At 45.7% G+C, this 20,619-nt stretch overlaps 1 protein-coding gene across 4 annotated transcripts in view; it reads left to right on the top strand.

Annotated features, from left to right (window-relative positions):
* The window catches only part of LOC126547602 (uncharacterized), a 460,580-nt gene that overhangs the window by 405,320 nt on the left and 34,641 nt on the right, over positions 1-20,619 (top strand). For 3 of the 4 annotated variants that reach the window (XM_050195494.2, XM_050195495.2, XM_050195490.2), the window contains 3 exons: positions 11,229-11,297; positions 11,466-11,498; positions 19,259-19,291. In XM_050195494.2, coding sequence (XP_050051451.1) covers positions 11,229-11,297; positions 11,466-11,498; positions 19,259-19,291 — 135 coding nt within the window. The remainder of the gene's footprint in view (positions 1-11,228; positions 11,298-11,465; positions 11,499-19,258; positions 19,292-20,619) is intronic. The other variant, XM_050195493.2, reaches the window with a different exon arrangement.

The raw sequence follows: 20,619 nt of genomic DNA, 5'->3' as shown, positions 1-20,619 counted from the left end.
TACCGGTGCTCGACCCCTTACCATCCGCAAACAAACACCCTCACTGAGCGCACAAATCTTACCCTGACCAACATGCTTGCCATGTATGCCTCCATAGATCACAAGAATTGTGATTCTGCTTTACTATTTGCAACGTACGCTTACAATACCGCCGAGCGCAAAGTCACAGGCTACGCGCCTTTCTTTCTTCTCCATGCTCACAACCCCAAAGCTTTATCGACGCCATCCTTCCCTGGTCCCCACATGATGACTATTCAATAGGCCAGACTTCACGTCGTGCCCAAGCGTCGACTGGCCCGCCTCCAGACTCTTTCCTCTCAAGATCGTGCCAATGCTCGTTATGACGCTCGAGATGTGCTCGTCACGTTTGCTCCCGGGGGCTTTGTTTGCCTTCGGACAACTGTATGGAAAAAAGTGGCAGAACACGTAATTTCTATCACGAGACACCGGCCCGTACGTTATACTGAAAGGTTTCAGTGACGTGACATGCGTCATCGCAAGAGTCACTTCGCACAACCGGCAGTCACGTAAAACGCAAGTCGTGCACGTCGCCCGACTCAAACTGTACCACTATCGGGCTATGTAGCTCGCTTGGAGAGCTTCTTCTGCCCCCGGAGAAACTGTCACGCTGCACGACACAGCCGAAGGAAGAGAAAGTCGAAGTGTGCGCGAGGAGCTGGCGCTGCCTGTCGGTCTTGCATGACCGTCCTGTCTCGAGCGCCACGATAACCATCCGTCATTCTTGTAAATAAAATCATCCCATCCGGTCAGTATATATATATATATATATATATATATATATATATATATAATCGATCGGGCACCAATGTTCTTATGTATAGAATTCATTCATAAATGTGGAATTAATGTGCTCTTTCTCAGGTATACGGAGAAATATTTCTGAAGTGTTAATATTTAGGCACCTGGCATACAGCTATATTATTACTGCATGCGCTACACGTATGTACCAAACTAGATTTTTTTCTTGCTATACCTTGCAAAGGCTTCGAAAGGCTAACGAATACGTGCAGTAGTCCTTTATTATTATAAGTCGCACCGCCTGTTCATTGCTATTTTTCCGAAGCGGAAGTATGCGGCAATGGATTATTTGAAACTGCGAATGTTCATGCGCCAAAGAAAGATTGCGGCGAATACTGCTCAGGGTGAGACAAAATTCATGCACAAACACGTACATCAGTGACTTATGAGGAAAGTACGTGTTTAAAATTCAAAGCAGCACGAATAGTTCAACGCAAATAGAGAGTAAGTGGTATTGCTCGAATCCGTTCACAAATTAGTTCTTCTTTTATATCTTTTGCTTCTGTTATATGGAAAGTGTCTGATGCGTCAGGAGGGACGGCTAGATGGACGGTCACCCTCACCCCTTTAATAGGAAGCTGTAGCTCGGGGGCTTCTATGTAAATGCATGGGAATTGAGAAATCGTTTTTAACGGCAACCACTGCACCAGATTTGATGAGGATTTATAAGTTAAACTCTAACGACTGTATGAAGCTGATCTTTTTGTTCTGGCCGTCGATATTTTAATAAAAATTGTTGAAAATGACAAAATTTCATGCAACTAAGCTGTCAAGTTTACAACTGTAACTCAGCAATGAAAAACGATAACACAATTATTTAAACTGCGCCTAATAATATATTACGACGAGTTCATAATGCAGAGCGGTGGCAGCACAGAGGCATACATTTGACTTGACACTGACTCGGTGTAGTAATTGCACAAGTAGTTGCGCAAAGTAGACTAATTAACTTGTTAACCAGAATAGTCATGTGACTGGTCTCAACGGAAGAATTGATGCGCACCATCTGTGGAGCACACACACACACACACATATATATATATATATATATATATATATATATATATATATATATATATATATATATATATATATATATATATATATATATATATATATATATATATATATATATATATATATATATATATATATAATGCACCGCTCTTAAGTATATTACTAATTTGTGAGTAGGTCTTTTGCAAAACAGTCGTGAACATTGTAACAATTTCAGGTAAACTGTAAATTTATATTTTAAGTTTGTCCTCTTTAGGTGAACTAACGGGTGCAGGTTACAGAAATGCAATGTCTGTTTTTGGCGCTGAGGTACGAATATGCAAACTTCGTGCTTCAATTCTTTTTTAAACGTTACCCATTTTTGATTATTGTAAAAGATTCCAGGCGTTAAATAAAAAAAGTTGTTTCCTGCAGTCACTAGAATTTCACTTTATCTCTCAAGTGGAACAGATTTCTTTCAAATCGGTCCTGTGGTTGTGTCATAAAAGTACGTCTGCGTTTCGTATGTGTCCGAATGTGCGGCATCGGTGTTGGACCAGAGCTGAAGCTTCCTCTTAAATCCGCCCGTGGTCTTGCGTCTGGCTACAACATTCATTTATTTTGTTTTGTTTTGAACAAAGCCAGTCTTCGCCTTTGTTTTAGAGACGCCTCCAGTTCCTTTTGTTAATCCATTCGTCACTATGCTGTTCTTTGTCTTCCTTTTTGTGTTGTTTGTGCATTTTGATTAGGGCTCTATTTATCTGCAGTCAGCCCATGAGATGAAAACTCATTTAAGGGCGACTGTATGCGCCTGGCCATAGGCGTGGGATTGGTGCAATGATCCAAGCTTTAAGCACGAAACACCAATTTTCTTCATCAGAATTAGGGACGAGATATGAGCTGTGCCATTACTTGAACGGTTACTAGAGACCGCACGTTTTCCTTATTTATTCATATTAATGTAAATGACGGCGCGAACGCGTGTTTGCAACAAAACTAATGCGAGATGTGGTTAATACTACGAGACGCCCGCTACATCCTACGACACCTTTAAAAAGCTTAAAATGGACAGACGCTCGAAAGCCCGTATTGACAGTCAGTGGAAACTAAGCGAAAATTTCGTGAGATCTCGCGCTCTCTTAAGCATTCTCGCGCGTGAATCGAAGCAGGGTCTTACGCCCATGAGACTGTGCGGCGTGTGACATGTTGCCCTACACGGATGCCGTCGTTTCTATTTGGTGCGCTTCGTCGTCGAGAATGCGTGCGACTTGCATCGTGTTATATACTGGCCGCGTATTCGATCGTGCATTGCCATGCACACGGAGGGTCTCGCCTCGGAAGCGCACGGAACGCGCTTTCACCGCCGACATGCCGCGGCGGTTACTACGCGGTGGGTTGCATAACGAGTCAACACGACGTGTGTAGAGCTGGGGGAAGAAAAAAAGAACAGTAACATTTTAAACGTTGCAACCACTGCGTCTGCTTAACAGAGCGTTCCGAAGACGTAAGCTTCATTTTTTTTCTTGCTTTCTTTCTTAGCTATAGAAAGCACAGACTACGCCGCTCCCGCCACCGATTCGTTTCTTTTAAAGCGCCGTTCTGTTCCGTTTCCGCGCGCTATACATCTGAGTAGTGGAAGACAGAAGCCCCCGGAAGTATAGGCAATGAAATATTCATGGCAAGTCTCGCCGTTCGTTTTGCGGCGCTCGAAATGTGGCCGAGACTCGAGAGCGGCACGACAAAATAAGTCACACAAGCGCACTGCGGTGAATGGAACGAGCGACCTCGCAGACATGGCGGGCAGATTGTGTGCCTGCGTATCGCTTTCACCATCCGACGCCTGTCAGATTATTTAGTTTGATTATTTTATATGTGTTCAAAATCAATACTTTGAGTTTTACTTCCTTGTGTTTTGTCTGTACTCGCTACATCTTCCCAACACTTCCGTCTGGCTCTATTGTGTCATGATCTCTCCGAAGGTTCCTTTTTTTTCTTTTTTTTTTCATCCATTCAGGGTAAGGCGACATGTTCTATGTTAGTGCGAGTACCATCCATTATTATATGCGTCTGCTCGTGAGCCAGATGGTGACTTTCTTTTTTCCACAGAAGAGGAACCGCGCCAGCAGTTCTCACGTGCATACAATGCAGTGTGCACGAAACTTTACCGAGTGCATGAAAAGAAAACGAGGGCCTACGGAGGGCGAAACAACGTGACATATGTCGAAGTAGATAACCACAACACCACCACCAACAACAACAACAATAACAACAACAACAAAAGGAAAGGAAAGCAGTAATTCGCAACCGAGATCGCATTAAAATGAAATATGCTGCCATGTTGGTCAGGTGTAGCTCTATCCAAAGCAGGAAGAGGGAGAAAATTAGAGGGAAAGACAGGGAGGTTAGTCAGTGTAAATACCGGTTGGCTGTCTGTGCTGGGAAAAAAGGGAAAATGAACAAAAGGGGATAGAAGGGTGTAGTCGCGTATCAACGTACGAGACTGATTGTTAGTGCTGATTGGGCTTTAGCTTCACCGTGGCTGCCAAGTTCAGTCATAATTTCACGTATTTTGCCAGAAAGGACGCTGTAGAGGAGCCTAGTGTAAATAAATAACGACTGGTCGTTTTCGAGTGGTGCTTTATTAGAAAAAAGGAAGACGCCCAGAGGAACGATAACAACCAGTTGCACTCTGACGAAAGCTACTGTGGATGCAACGGTCTGTCATTGGTGTCTTGGGGCGAAGATCTAATTGCTATATTTCGTGGAGAGCACCATTTAACCTTGTTATTGTTCGTCACGCTTGGGCGAAATGGCAGTTCTTATGATTAAATAAAACAAAAAACATCCGGGGATATCGTCAAAGGAAATATTACTTTTTCTCGACGGTTACTTTGAACACAAAGCTTTCATTGCATTGCAGAAACTCGCTGATTATACATTTTTAATAATATAAAATCTACAAAACACCTAGTGAGCAGTATACATATCTTAAATTTTAAAGAAGCCATCAAGGCACAAATATATGCCCGCGAAGGTGGGATAGTTGCTGCAAACCAGTGGTTTCACGCTCGGTTGCTGTAAATATTTATGCATAGCGCCCACTGATGGTGTGGCACCGGCGTGAAAAGGGCCTTCATCTTCAAGCAGAACGTGTCTCATTCCTGTAGGCTTATTCCTTCACAGTGAGGCCAAAAACTTAGCAACCCCGCCGCTGTCTCTCAGTGAACGAAAGCGGCTGTCGCATCGTGGTTGCAAATATTGCGGAGACCGTCCTCTTCAACGTGCTGCCTGGGCAATGAATAATTTTGGTGATTCAATCTTGCTTGAAGCACCGCCGAAGACAATAATGGCTTGATCTTAAGGTTGGGTACAGTGGAACAAAAGGGAAACGCGATCGCTGTGACGTGCAACATGTCGAAGAGAGCTTGCGTGACCGTGGCACTCTGAGATGCAAACTAGACAGGAAGTTTGATGGGACGTGATCAACAGTGGGCGAACAGGCCAAGGCTTCGCTCGTTCGCCCGTAGTGTTGTGTAACTCTGGAGTGACACACGAGCACGTCAGGAGTTGGGCCGCAAGCTTTGGCCGATGCCACCATGTGACGCCAGCCGTAACCAAACCAATTTCGTCATATATACGTTTACACTTCAAGACTCCTCTGCAATCTTGTACTGGTCGCTTCAGTATACATTTTTTTTCTTTGATCCTGCTGTATGTTGGCCAATTGCACGCACCGGCGCGAGCGAAAGTTTGGAATCGTCTGCGTCAGCAAAATAATAATAATAATAATAATAATAATAATAACAGCGAAAATTTTCTTCTGGCGCCACCGTAGGCAGGGTGATGTCGGCACACGCACTGAATTGGTCAAATACGCGCACGTTTGGGGGAGGGGGGTTCTGCTCGATTTCAGGCTCCATGTTAAAAATTTAAAACACCCTCGCTTTCTAAACTTCTGCTCGCGGTCGTATATCGGCTACTGAGGATATATGATGCCATAAATTATCGCTGATGTTTGCCAAAACAGAAGTCACTGTTGGTTGAAGACGGAGAGAGAGAAAAACGGGAAGTGGAAGCAGAGAGGGGGAAATAAGGAAAAGAAAGGAAGGAAGGAGAATACTAAGGATGTTTTATTCGCAGGCGCATAGTATAGAGACTACAGTCGGTCACTGAGTGCTGTTGACTTCAGGCACTGCAGCAATGCATGCCGCAAGCTTTCTGAGCTTGTGAGAGCAAGAAAATAATCCGGTTGACTGCTCCACTGTTTTTAAAGCAGCGACGCTTCATTCTATGGCAAATGCAGTACACGCTAGAGCTTGACAATTTCCGATTTCTTCAGGGTTAAAATTTATTACTCAAATTCACAGTTGGAAAAGTGAATTCCAAAAGATATTTCGCATCATTTTTTTTTTTTAATGGCCGCCCAAGTGGCATTTTCATCTCACATTTCGGCAACACAGCACGGCGTAGAACAAAGCTGCAAAAGTTCGGGAGCCGAATTCACAAGGTTTTTGATTCGAAGTGCTGTTTCCCACTTCTGATAATGTGTCCGTAGATCTGATCGGCTGGAATCCGTTGTTAGGGATAGTTTCAGCCTTAGCAGTTTACTGTGAATATGCGCCCGGTTCTCTATATGGTGGCTATTAAAACGTTACCGGGTTGGGCTAGGTGGGTTAAGTGCCGATATACACCTTCTTTGGCATGTTTTTATTGCTTTCGCCACGTTTTTGCAGCGACATGAAAAAGCACAATATGCGGCAGGTTACAGAAAACGACCACTCTCATACCTCTCGTTAGAAAAATCTGTCTTCACGCAACAAAAGCGAAGTACACCGAAAAAAAAGCATCTGAAAAATTCAGTTGTTACGCGTATTCAGCCGTAAAACGATTTTAGAGATGGTCCATATAGAAAGGTACCGATGATGGTGTGATTTATAGCGGTATAGAGCGAGGTTTGTTTCTGGAACTTGTACAAAAATAAAAAGGAAAGAGAATAGGGAGTTGATGGTTCTGGAGATGCGCAACATAAATATTTCGACGGAAATGACCCGCTTAAGTCGAGTTAATTCATTACCAGCTGAACGCTGCTTCCAACAAAAAAAATTGACAACTCAGCTTCTTCCTCTGGTGATGGCGACGCATTCGAAGCAGTGCAGCTTCAAGCGGATACGAAAAGTGGAAGGTTCGTGTATTGAGGATACCGAGCGCCTGGTAGTCGTGCTGCATTTTATTTTCTCATTTTACTTTAACTTATGTCATTGGTCATACATAAGGAGCATCTGTGCATTTAGGGCACAATAATTTGCAAGCTCGCTCGGCAGCGCAGTCGGCGCTCGAGGGCTCGACTACGAAAGTCGAGCGCATCTCTTGAGCACAACCGACAGTCCGAAAATCTTCAGGTGACTGCTTCGCTCTCGATGCCGACACCTGATCGAGTCTCGAACGTTAGGGTCGGTCGTGAGGGCGCGTGTGCGCTTGCCAAGGACGTCAGCAGGAGGATGGATATAGTCGGGGGACTAGTCGGTACTTCGTCATTGAAAAAACTAGAGCGCTTTTGTTTTTCTTTGTGCAGTAAAAAATTGAGCGAGCGCCTGTCTGTGTCCCTTTCGCGCTCCGTCGTCGCAGCACTCTAGTTTCCCCACTGAGTAAAACAAGAAATCAGCGTGGGTTTCAATCGAAAGTGCAGGCACAGGAACGGTGCAGTCGAGAAGGCCCAGGTATGTGAGCGATATCGATGCAAGAGAGAAATAGCCTTAAGGATAACAAAGGCACATATATCAGCCTGAGCAACCAACTACTCTCCGGTGGCTAGAAGAAGCGGGCCTAGACTCTTGGTTATGTGAGTATACCAGCCTGTGCTTTGCCTGTTCCCTCTGTCTTCATTGTCAGGCATCTCTCGTTCGAAGCAAGAGGTTTGTGCACTTCCTCTGATAACATCAGAGAATTCTAGAGACGGTTTGTGAAAAAAAATGGCATCGGGTATGTGCGCTATCTCGTGTTTTCGCAAACAAATCTTCACAACATGAATGATTAATGTCGGCGAATGATGCGTGAATGAAGTGTCGGCGTGAGTGACCAGTGTGTTGTAGGATCGAGATGGGTTGCTGCACTATGGTCGCAGTTGAAGAGTTTCCGAATAATGGAGCGAGATATATCAAATTTTCTTGAAGACAGAGTTTCGAGGCATTATGACGTAGTGTAAAACGGTTCGCAAATGAACTACAATGTCGTGTGGATGGTTTCGGAGTAATGCAAGGCTCGAAAACTCTGCCTTCAACGAATGACAAGTTCCTCCAAGATTGGTGTTTTCGTAACACAGTCATACAAACATGCGACAAAGATAGTGAGAGAGAGTATAAGTTTGCCCGTGAGCCAGCGCTTTCGTTTGGGCTGTAGCTCAGCGGCTTGGACGACCGTAGAGAAAATTATTTGATAGCGGTGAATATAAATGTTCCGATTGCTACGCCCGGCGTTGTTCTTTTTTCTTTATTTTAAGGCGACTTTGCCTATATTCAAGAATTGGTTGCAACCGATGACCTACGTCATTAATTGCGCAATTGCGAGAATTTTGAATATTAAAGCTTGTGATGCGCCGCGTAGCGATATGCCAGCTCCGTATAAAATTGTTTAAGCCATCTCTTCTGCCATAAATTTCGCCCTGGTGTTATCACTTTACAGACAACTAATCTAGTGCATCTAGTAACCAGCCACGGTGAAATTAAATTCGGAAAGTTTGATCAGTGTGATCATTAAGTGCAAGAAAGTGGGGAGGAGGAGGGAACAAAGTCCACCCGCTGTGGGTCTACAAATCACCATCACTGCACCACAGTTAACGATGCAGTGAAAACGCAGTGCAGAGCAATACCGATGACGGGGTTGGGGGCGTGGCTTCGAATTTAATTTCCTCCCTGAAAATAAAAATACCGTTGTCGGACATTCTTGTAAGAATCCCGCTGAATCCTGCTCCTCTCAAATACACCGTCTTCTGTACACAGGCAGTGTTAGCGTAAACGTTAGCTCTCGATACGTGATACAAAACCTGTTGTCCGACGTCTTTTCTCGTTCGAAATATGTATATAGATATATATATATATATATATATATATCCCTTAAAGCTATCATTATTTCAGGCCAACTCTAAGCTCAAATTTCCCTCTACCTTACTATGAAATCCATAACACTTTCCCAGCGTGGAGTACAGGGCTTGAGTAACGTCACTCAGGCCAGCCGCCTCTGCGGCTCTTCCATTAAATTTCTCTCTCTCTCTCTCTCTATCTTTTTCACACTGACCATGTACCATGTCAAGTAAGGAAACGGAGGTTGTGACACGTTTATAGTTTCAAGTAAAAGTACATTGTCACACATTTAGCTTTCGGTGCGTGCCAAAACATTTTCGGAAGGTCGTACTCTTTTAAAATTGGGAGAGGCAATCTTTAAAAGAAGAAGTCAGCGAACGCTTTCATTAAAAAAGATAATTACGTTCTGTAGAGCAGTTTTCTTCTTCTTCGACTATACACGCGGGAGAAAGAAATGATCGCTTACTAAAAGAACTGTACATCAACCCAGAATGCGACTAAATGTATCAGGGAAATTTTAGTAGCCATTACGTGAAGAACCAACTTTTTACAAGTGTTCCTCTCTCTCTCTCTCTCTCTCTCTCTCTCTCTCTCTGTTTTTTTTTTTTTTTCTTTTTTTTTTTTTTTTTTTTTTTTTGGAGGAGTGATTGGGATCGGAGGGGATGCATCGCTTTGCCTTCAGCTGTGAAGTTACCGTGGCACGCAAGCAGCAAAAAAGAAAAAAAGAAAAAGAAAGGAAGAGAGAAAGAAGGAAAGGAACGTTTTTCAAAATGATATAACGATGGCTGCGCTCGTTTTCAAACAAATCTTATATATTTGAGCTCTACATTTGGTGCGTTTCATTTAGAAGCATTTTTGTTTCTTTGTAGAAAAGAAACGCCTCATTACTCTGTTGGAAGTGAAGCCTGTCAGCAGATGTTTTAGTTCGTATACCACGTCGCTTGAGTGGAGAAATTTAAAGGAAGCGTAAGGTGGTTAGGGGAGGGAAGGAGGGAGAGCACTTTTTCCCACTGCAGGATGAGTAATTTGGTTGGAAACGCTAGGCAGACCTCTCTCTCTCTCTTTCTCTCCTTCTTTCTTTCTTTTCGTTTTTCCCTTCTTTTTTCTGCAAAGAGTGCCTTAATTTCCTCATAGACGATGACTCCCCAGCACCGCCCCTTTTCGGAGGTAATCTGCCACTGCCTTCTGGTGAGCTTTAACCAACCATGTTCAAAGTCCCTATTAATAGTCGTCGCCCTGTGTCATGACACTCCGGTGCGTATCAGCATTACACCCGTAAGCCAAGTGGCCTGAAAGATAACTGAGACCGCGACAAAATGATGCAGACATCAAAAGCATGGCAGCCATCCCCGGTTTACTATAATTGCAGTTCGCGGGGATGCTAGTCTTTTCTGGTATGTCGGTCCTCTCGAGTCATACACGTGGTAGATATCTATTTGCGCATCATGGCGATAAAGCTCCTGCTCAGGAGCCCCGTGTTTCCTCAGCTGTTATTATTCTGCACGTACTGTTATACATTTAGGGATTTATGCAAGCAGATCTCGCAGAGATATTTCTTCACTTCGCACATATTGTTTTGCGCATCGAGCGCCAGAAGCGCGACACGACCGCAGCGAATAAGCAAATGGCTCGGCATAGCTGAAGCAGGATCGTTTTCAGCTCTTCAGGCCGATCGACGGAAGCGAATGCTCCGCGCAGTCGAGCACGGCTGCGCGGCCCCGACCTGAAAGCACGTTCGATCCATAACCGGTGTGGCGGCCGTCAGACTGTGATGAGCAGGAAGGCTTGGCTAGTCCATTGCAAGTATCGTGATAAATGATTTACTGGCGCATAAACTCGAGCAGAGCTGTTCTTGTGCGTTCCTTGTGTGCTCTGCGTGATTTTAGTGCCGGTGAATTGTGGGTCGCTAGGCTTCGGACTAAAGTGACACGATCTGACTCACCGCTCCCCTCCCGCTGCTTTTTCTCCTGCCCGAGGTGGTATACGAGTTGTGTGCGTTCTCTGTACGCGTTGCATGCGTTTGTGAACTGCGTTCGAGGTGAAGTATGTCTTCTGGTCTCACTTCAATTGCTAATATGAGTAAAACTATCGCATGCTTTCAGGCGACCGAGCTCCTAAATAATGCTCTGACGGGTTCTTTGCAGTTGGTTCTTTAAGGGTATAGGTAAATTGGCTCTTTTCGGGTCTTTGGTGTCACCCAGCGCAGCATAAAAAGCAGGCTCCATTGTGCGGGCTATAGTGAAAAAGGAGCGGCGTGTTTTGCGAGGCTTGGTGTGTCGCGCTGGTGCGGCTAAGCGAAGTGATGGCCGTACCCTCCCTGCTCCTCCCCGTTCGCAGAAGTCCAAGCGCAGACCCCCGGAGCATCACCACCACCACTTCGCCTCCGACCACGGCGGCGGAACTCAGGTCGGCACGCCAGTTTACCAACAGCTCGCGGCTTCCGTGCTGCTTGGTGTGCTTGCTGGACATCCCCGTACTAATCGGCCTGGATCTCTTTCTCTCTCTCTCTCTTTCTTCCCCTGCCCCTACTGCTCTCTCTCATGCTGCCGCTAACCCACTGGCCGCCCACCGCAGGGGGACAGCGCATTCGAAACGTCCTACGACTTCGTAAGCAACCGCATGCTTTTGCATCTTGCCTTTTCTGACAGTGGCGTGCACGTGAGCTGTACAGAACGAGTTTGAACATCAATGTTGCTGTGCGCTGTACAGATGGCTAGCAGAGCGAGCCGAATTTTCACGGATGGCGCAGGCACTGAAGCGAAGGCTGTTCTTACCCAGTGCTGAAGGCGGGACCGACTCTTAACGGGGGCGCCAAGCTGGGCTGCTTTATTTAATACCGAGCTACAGCCTCAACTGCTCATCGCGAATATTGTGTATGAGAAATTTTCAATACTAGTGCGTGAGTGCTAGCAAGCCGTGCAGCGACGTCTAGGTGGTGCTCGCTGATTCCGCCTCGATTCGGCTTTGCGCAATCGCGGTCAACATTTATTCGCCGTAGCCGGCCTGCCGAGGCATGACCTCACGACGAGGCTCGATCTAGTTTGATATCGGTGCCATACAGCTGCGTTCGTGTATGCTGGATACGATAATTTTGCCCAAGTCGATGCCACTGGGCCTCAGCTTCAACATTGGAGGGAATAACCAGAGGAACAAACCAAGTGTGATTTATACAAAGACCTACGGCCGTGACTATGAAACACGCTTCAGCGGATTCATTCAAAACTGCGGTGCTGTGACTGCAAAACAACAACGTCGCCGCTACAACGGAGACGTTTCATTTCTAGTAGACCAGCGTAATTTGCTGTAACGTTGCCGTGCCAAAGTAACCTGCCGTAAAGGGTTACTGCCGTGCCATGCCGAGTGAACGGGAAAGTTGCTTCTCGGTCGCCAGTCTCATTTCCTTATCGTGTACTGCATGACAAGTTCGCCAGCAATGTCGCCGCGCACGTAAAATATACAGGCTGAAGATTAAATTTCGTACTTTTGTGCTGAGATTGGGACGTTCTCTTGCGACTCGCTCGACCTATTAGGTTGGAGGAATATCTCAAATATTACGATCTAGAATGAGTAAAAGTTATTATACAGAGGGTATCCCGGAAGGCGCCGGATAAATGTGGAGCCGACGAAGTCACTTGAAGCTCCGCGCGTCAGAGAGTCGCAGTTCAGTAGTGCAGTCTTTCTGGCTTTCGCCCCGTCAAGAACGCCTGCCGCCGCCATCGGAAATCGAACAGCCTCTCCGATACCAGGACAGGCGCACGCCGGATAGAGTTGTCGTTTACCCAAAGCGAATATCCAGAGACAGGAAACGTGCCACTACTTATTCGTGTACGACTTTCTTTCACGACAACTTTTTGGTGACGTGAGCGTTCACATACCGCTCCTGTGGACAACAAATGTGGTGAAGCTGTGCAAGTCGCGAACACTCCACAAGCACGCCAATAAATGCGGTAAGGTAGCTACATCATGCATGGCATAAAAATGATGCCTGCGCGCGCTCGGCGATGCAGTCCTCGCTGTTATCGCGTTTTGTCGTTCCTAGTGAAAGACAGAAATGAAGTGGAACGATGGCCTCCGTGATCGGAGCTGCGTAGTAGAAGTTGCTGCTAAAGCTGCTCTGTACGAGGTGGAACGTTCGATACCCGACCATGAATGACGACCACGTTTTCGCGAAGACAAATAATAGTAATGATAATCCATATCAATTTAAGGGAGGTTTTACGTAACGAAATCATGGCTGTGTAAGTAATGAACCACATGGTTGTGAGCGAGGAACTTCGGATTAATTTTCACCAAAGACTCTTGCACACGAGTGTCCCTCTTTTTCTTTTTTTTTTTGCATTCTGGTTCTATCCAAACGTGGCTGCCGCTGCCTGAAATCGAAACGGCGGCCGGAGATCAGCAGCAGAAGCTGATACACTTCGCGGCTCACTAAGCCACCGGTGCGTTGAAGTGACGAGTTGTGACTGCGGAAAGGAGTGAAACTTGCAAGCCTATAAACAGCGTACAAGGTGAAGGGGAGCGCACACGCGCGAGAAGCCTCTCTGAAACTTAGAGAAGTCGACGACAGAACGTTAGGGCCGCTGCCTCTCGTAATATTTTGCTATTTGCAGCAATTTAAAGCAGAAGTAAACAATCTTATTACTATACTATATTCTAGGCACTGTAGTATTACTAGGGAAGTGCCCAATGTGAAACTGGAGCAGCGCATTATACTAAAATTTCTGGGGAAGACTGCCAAGCGATCGCGTGAAGGCAACGTGTTTGCACGCGGACGCAGACACTGAGAACGTGATAACTGCGTCAATCTGTGGTTGCAACAGCAAGAGAAAATGTGGCACAAATAAATCACGTAGTTTTGCATGAACAATCATATCGCCACAACTTACCGTGCAACAAATTACAGCGACAGACCGAAAACTTCAGCGGGCAAAGTCTAAGAGTAAGTTTGAAGATTAAGGTTTAAAAAAAAAAAATATTTACCACTCGCCTGGTTGAATAACAAGAGTTCGCGATTAGTAGTTGGTGGTTTAAAGGAACGAATGATTACTTTGTCCGGGTCACGTAAACACGTGGCACCAGGATCATGGAAACTCAATCTACACACTAATAAAAATTGGTTCCAGCGCATAGCACAGGCACTCCCAGATCGTGAATGTCGCCCTACCTATATTCTTGAAAAGAAAAGGGCATGGTGCATTCCGCCTGCGGTCACCTATGGGACCGAAGTTTGGAGGCTAACTTTAGAGACTCGAAGATAAATAAGCCAACTACCACGCAAGGCGAGACGGAACGGACAATTATTGCCGTAACGTTAAGAGCTATGAAAGACGGCAGCATGGATTAGAGCGCGGATAGCTGGTATTCTACTTGAATTTAAGCGTAAGAGGTTGATCACGTCACCATGTAAGTAGCTTATGAGGTGTCGAGGGTAGGGAAATGCACTCGAGGGGGGCAACGGATTGCGCGGCTCGGCTAATTTAGGAAATTTGCAGGCATAGGATGTAGATAGGTGACGCAGGACTGAAAGGTAACTGCAGGCCTCGTTTGACAGGAAGCCTTCGTTCTGCTTAGCAGTTTCACGTGCCCTTTCGGCATCTCGATCTACTTAGGGGAACTTCAGGTTAATGTAATGCTCGTATTTCGCATTCGCCTATTTTCCGGTAGCACTTGTGCGCACCTCTGAGGTCAATCAGTGGTCGCAGAATAATAATACGAGCGGCAGCGACACCGGAGCTCTATCGTCAGCCTGTTGAAGCTTCGAAGCGGCTTCCTACGCACGTTTTTTTTTCTTTTTCTCCCTCTGGCTTCTGCACTTCTCACACTGTTTCGAGTCTCGTTATTTTTTAGACGGACCTTGTAATTTATAGCCCTCTGCTAGCCGCGTTACTTGTGGTCGTAGAAGAGTAGCTATGGTGCGTAAACGTAGTTAACATTCAGATGGAGCGATGCGGAAGCCAATGACAGCGTATGAGGACTTGCCCTTGGAGCAAATTCCTGAGAAAAATCGTTTGAGGCCCTGAAGCGACGCCCCACCATTTTTCTCGTTATTTCAATCCTTGGTCGTCATTCGTTGATTCTGTCCTTGCAGGAGCCGTTCTGTTGCACCCATGAAAATGAACGCCTTTGCGCGATATCGGGTCCGCAATGCACACCTGAAAGCACGTACTGGCTTGGAAGAACCCTCAGGCACTGTAAAACAACTCTTCTGCAGCGATGACCCAAGCGAGTGGCTATTCGAGTGGCTAAACGAGTGGCAGCAGCATGCTGCCAACAAGCCAGACAGAAGAGAGAGAACTTACTTTAACAAGCCAGACAAAGCATGCGATGACACATGGTGCTCCTAAGCACATCAGTGGAGGAAGTTCCAACTAACACACCGGAATATTGGATTCATCCCCGACAGAAAACAGAAGGACATTTCTATCTCACAGATCGTGATCGCTGAATTTGATTTCACGTATTCAACAAAAACAGACCGGGTCCTCGTCTTTAAGGCCACTGTCCAGAAAGACACAAGCGTCCCGCGTAGGTTTCTATAACGAGTGTTTGTCACCTTGCACACGCACAACTGGGGCAATTAAGGGCCTCAATAATGACGTTACAGGTCAAATCACACCTTACATCACACCATGACGCGGAAACACGTGAAACACGGGGTCGTGTAATTGGCTTTATAGAAAAGAGCCTTCAACTTAGCTATGTTTGCACGCCCACTATTTTGTTAAAGTTGAGGTTATTAGTCCATTTCAGCTAATTAACCACATATTTCCAACAATGCACACTCATTGCTGAAGCTTGAAAATGTTATAGTTTTACGCCGCTTTGCTTCCTAGTTTGGAACACTCCCTCTCAAACTAGTAGGAAGATAGGAATACGTACTGTTATGTCTGAAGTCTGCAATTACCTTTGCGCTGTTTGCCTTCTCAACTACAAAGACAGACCCAGAAATGTCACTTATCTCCTTTTTTCGATGGCCTGCAATATAACAGAACTTCGCTAATTTTGTGTGGTGTCCCTAACGTTGTTGTTTCATTCTTTTTTAATTGCTGCAATACGGGAAATTTGGCTACACGAAAAATAGTTTGCTATGCCGAAATTGTAGCTATATATAAAAGTGAAAAAACAACACTTAAAGGACAGAACAATGTTGCTAGTAAAAAATAGAAATAATCAAAACCTTCCACAACTGTTTGTCGTAAGAGAAACTCGCACGGTACATACTGAGAGCTTGACATAAAGTTGCAAATTAATGCATAAGCGTAACGTAGAGTCTGCGCATGAACTGTGACAAGAATAAGTTGCCTCTAATCATGCTGAAATAGTTGAATCCACCACAAAGCTCATAAAAAAGACAGAAGAAGTCGCCATAACAGTAAATTTAAATTAAAAAATGATAGCAGTGGGCTCGCATTATACTTTTCACTTGATCAAAAAGCTTTATACATTAGTTCACTGTGCGCCAGTTCCAGCGGTACCGCTCAGGTACCGCTCATTAGCGCTCGCGCACGGAACACGTATAGCTCGCGTTGCTGGTGTTCGCGATGGCATTACTTCCCGCTCGGTCTGGGATCACTTCTAAACAATGAAATACGACTCTTCGTGTCTAACAAAGAAACTCCCGACTTTCCACAACCGCGACCTCGCCGCTATCAGGTTACGAACGTGCTCCATTGCACTGTGAAAGCAATGACACAAGTAATTGTTGCGGCGAACTGTTATTAAGGCACTGAAACGTTAGCCTGCGTAAATGGAAATAAAGGGTGTAATCGTTTTCTTTCTTTTTTTCCCTCTAAGGTTGTCTTCAGTAAACAAATGAACTGTTCGCACTGCTTAAAGTCGGTTCCGTTTTGTTATTTTATATTTCGTACTGGTTAGCCTTGCTTAACTCTGAGCTAGTGTATTTTTCAGGTTTACTGCCGGGCTGGTATGTGCATCTTCAGCATAACAGCCCCCCCCCCCCCCCCCCCCCACCGCCCTTTTCTTTCACATTTGTGTCTCGGAAACGCGCTCCCCAGCTACAGCTTCAGCCTGACTTCTAGGTAGCGTGCGTATGTCGCCAAGGCGCAACCGGGTAATTTTGACCTCTTGCTTCAGAACTGTGTTCTTCGCTCAAATTTCTGCACGAGTCCCCGCGCACAAATTTCACGCCGGCGTTACTGTTGCGCGGAGCGAGAAAATGCCGTTGAACGTTGCGCAGGGCGGTGTTTCTCGAGTATCCAGCTTCGTTGCAACATAATACCGCATTAAATATAGTGAGCAATATCGCTCACTTTTGAGAACGACATAGGCGCCTCGCCATTGTGCCCTACTAACACGCATGCGCCGGTTAGCATGCCTTCGTGAATCTCCGTAACGTCTCTGTTGTGTGCCCTGTAACGGCGCGTAGTAACATTTATCAGCACCATCCCCGTTACTCGTGCTTAGATAGGGGGAACTGTATGCTCCGTAGCTGAGTAGACCATGAATATGATCGCTTTGGTGCAAACAAGGAAGGACAGAAGGGAACAATGGGAATGCCAACTTTCGACTGTTTATCATGTTTATTCTCTATTGTATCGCATGCAATATATACACGCAGGTGAATGCGCAACATACAAAACAGCTTCAATCGCGCAACACCCTAATCACAGCCGGCTATCAAAAAACCTTCTTTCTGCATGCAAAAGTAAAACTGATGTGTCACTAATACAAGACGAACCTCGCTCTTTAACATGGAACGCCTCTAACAATTCACGTGCCGTGGTGACACCACAGGGACACCTGTGGTCACGGCATCTGGACTGGTGAATTGTTAGAGGCGTTTCATGTTAAAGAGCGAGGTTCGTCTTGTATTAGCGACACATCAGTTTTACTTTTGCATGCAGAAAGAAGGTTTTTTGATAGCCGGCTGTGATTAGGGTGTTGCGCGGTTGAAGCTGTTTTGTATGTTGCGCATTCACCTGCGTGTGTATATTGCATGCGATACGATAGAGAATAAACAGTCACCCGCCGTGGTTGCTCAATGGCTATGGTGTTGGGCTGCTGAGCACGAGGTCGCGGGATCGAATCCCGACCACGGCGGCCGCATTCCGATGGGGGCGAAATGCGAAAGCGCCCGTGTACTTAGATTTAGGTGCACGTTAAAGAACGCCAGGTGGTCGAAATTTCCGGAGTCCTCCACTACGGCGTGCCTCATAATCAGAAAGTCGTTTTGGCACGTTAAATCCCATAATTTCAGAATAAACAGTCGAAAGTTCGCGCTCCCCTTGTTTCCTTCCTTCTCTGCGCCAAAGCGATCATATTTATGGTCTACTCAGCAATATGAACCGACGAGCCCAGCAACACGTACTTCTAGTATATGCTCCGTAGCGCATTTACGCCATCTACCGGAGACCGCTAGTTATATGGGAAGGGGCTTCTTTTTCTCAGCGCGCGCTGTGCCGTATGTCCGATTTACCACTGCTCGCGCTTCTCGCTGTGCTACGAATACATAATAGACATACAACAGCAAGAGGTGCGAAAATCCTCTGACATCGCTTTGCTCGAATGAAACCGTCTCGAACCAGCGACCTCCAACAACACAGCACGAGTACAACATGCAGCCCACTGTTTCCAAGCTCTGTATATAATTGTGGTTACGGGTGGATACGGTGCGAATCTAGTGTACAGAGAATATATTTCGTGGAGGCCGCAGAGCCGTTAGCGTGGCGAGTTCGTGTCAGTGCGACAAAGGCACCGCGAATCCCTCTGGCTGCACTGTTGCCATCTCAGTACGTAAGGTGCACCATGATGCTGCCATGACGACGTAAGGGCTGTGATATTTTTGCGTATGTCGCTACATTTCTGTTTAGAGCAGTCGTACGTTGTGCTGCAGCGCAAAAGAAAAGGCGATCTTGAAACGCAGCTGCTTGAACCGAACAGCTGCCATCAGATTACCGTTTCTTTGCTGTATACTGCGATCCGCTTGGGCGCTCCAGACAGTGCCGTACAGCCAGTGTGTATAGGTTTGATACCAAAGTCGTAAACTTATCTACGCTCGAGATCACATCAGGCTGGTATAGCGAGCCCACCAGAGATCCTGGCGTGTACTTTTAATGGATATTGCCGATTTAAGCCTCATGCCGGTCAAGCACGAAAGACAGTCGCGCAAGGCCAGCCTGTTCGCAGATGTCGCTGTAGCCCCATCCGTCTCGCTCTGCTTGCCTCTCCAACAGACGGAGCGAAAGCACAGCTACTGTGTTTTGTTCTTTCGCCCCCTTGAATATAACTTCGCCAAAACGCTCAGAAATAACCTCGATGTAGATTCTTTGTTTCTGCCTCGTGAATCCATTTCGCATGCATATGCGCGGAGATCGAATTCTGATCGATGCGTTGTGATGATTGTGCAGGTCATCGGGCCGCCGGGTCCCCCAGGCATACCGGTGGGTATCGCTGCTTTCATCGCAGCGGTAGATTTCTTGTGCTTGACTAGCACCTTATTTTGCTTTTTTCTTTGCTTCCCTGACAAAAACAACATGTGTAACAGACGGTGTACAGAACATCGGTTTGGCTATAAGCGATCTTTAAACAAGAGAGATAAAGGTAAAGCAGCGTGCACGCTAAATAGTCGGTAATATCAACGACGCTTCACAATTCCCAACGAAACACATTTTGATATTTCGACTGTTGAACTGTGTTTTCCTCCTCTCTTTTTAGACGTAGTTCATAGGATGGCTCAAACGTGTTATGGGTTATTAGCTATAGCGGCTTATTAGATTTAGGCATGTGCTATTCTTTAGGTAAGGCAATTTTTTTTCTTTCTTTTTGTAAGCTGGAACTGTTTTACATCATATTGTTCACGAAGCGGATGAGGTGAAGGCCTAGGAGAGTTTAACTTCTGTGTGCGCGCGCGCGTGTTTGTGATTTCATACGGTGGTTAAAACGTACAACAAACGAATCTTTCAAAGTCAATGTCAAATGTGAATGTTTCAAATGTCAGTGCCTAATATGTTCTTTGTTATACGACTTTAGATTTAAATAACAGGCTACTAAGACTCGGCTACCACGCATTCGTCGCTAAGAAAGCTACGAAAAAAAAGAGTAATTAAAATTACTAATGAGCGAAAGGAAATAAAAGTAGGCACTTCATAATGAGTTAGTGGGAGCTGTTACTACCTTACCGTGCGTTGAAATAAAGTTCAACAGTCTACCGCTGTATAGCAACAAATAAAGTCAGCTGAAACGACACGCCGTCAATACAAAGTGAATTTTGCTATTTATCAACCCATTTAAATATCTACACAATGCTCACAAGACCTTTTTTTTTTTTTTTTCGAGCAGTTCGTCCGTCAATCCTCTTGTATTTAGTATTTCCTTCAGATGCGCGGCGGCCATGGCGGCCGCATTTCGATGGAGGCGAAAGGCGAAAACACCCGTGTACTTAGATTTAGGTGCACGTTAAAGATCCCCAGGTGGTCGAAATTTCCGGAGTCCTCCACTACGGCGTGCCTCATAATCAGAAAGTGGTTTTGGCACGTTAAACCCCATAATTTTTTTTTTTCAGACGCGCGGCTTTCATGTCGAGAATGATTGCAACGCATCAGCTACGCGAATAAAGTAACGACGAAGTAAAACTGCGCAAAGCGCAAACACAAGAAAGCATATATGTGCGACGGCACGTCATATACGCCTGTTTGCTTTCCGAACCGAATCGAAGAAAGACAGGCCAGAGAGCGAGAGAAGCGAGTGCTGATCGCTAGGTTTTTCGAAC

This window comes from Dermacentor andersoni, chromosome 1 (genome assembly GCF_023375885.2).
Source record: "Dermacentor andersoni chromosome 1, qqDerAnde1_hic_scaffold, whole genome shotgun sequence".
Taxonomy (NCBI): Eukaryota; Metazoa; Arthropoda; class Arachnida; order Ixodida; family Ixodidae; genus Dermacentor; species Dermacentor andersoni.
This window is presented reverse-complemented; position numbering and strand designations above follow the sequence as displayed.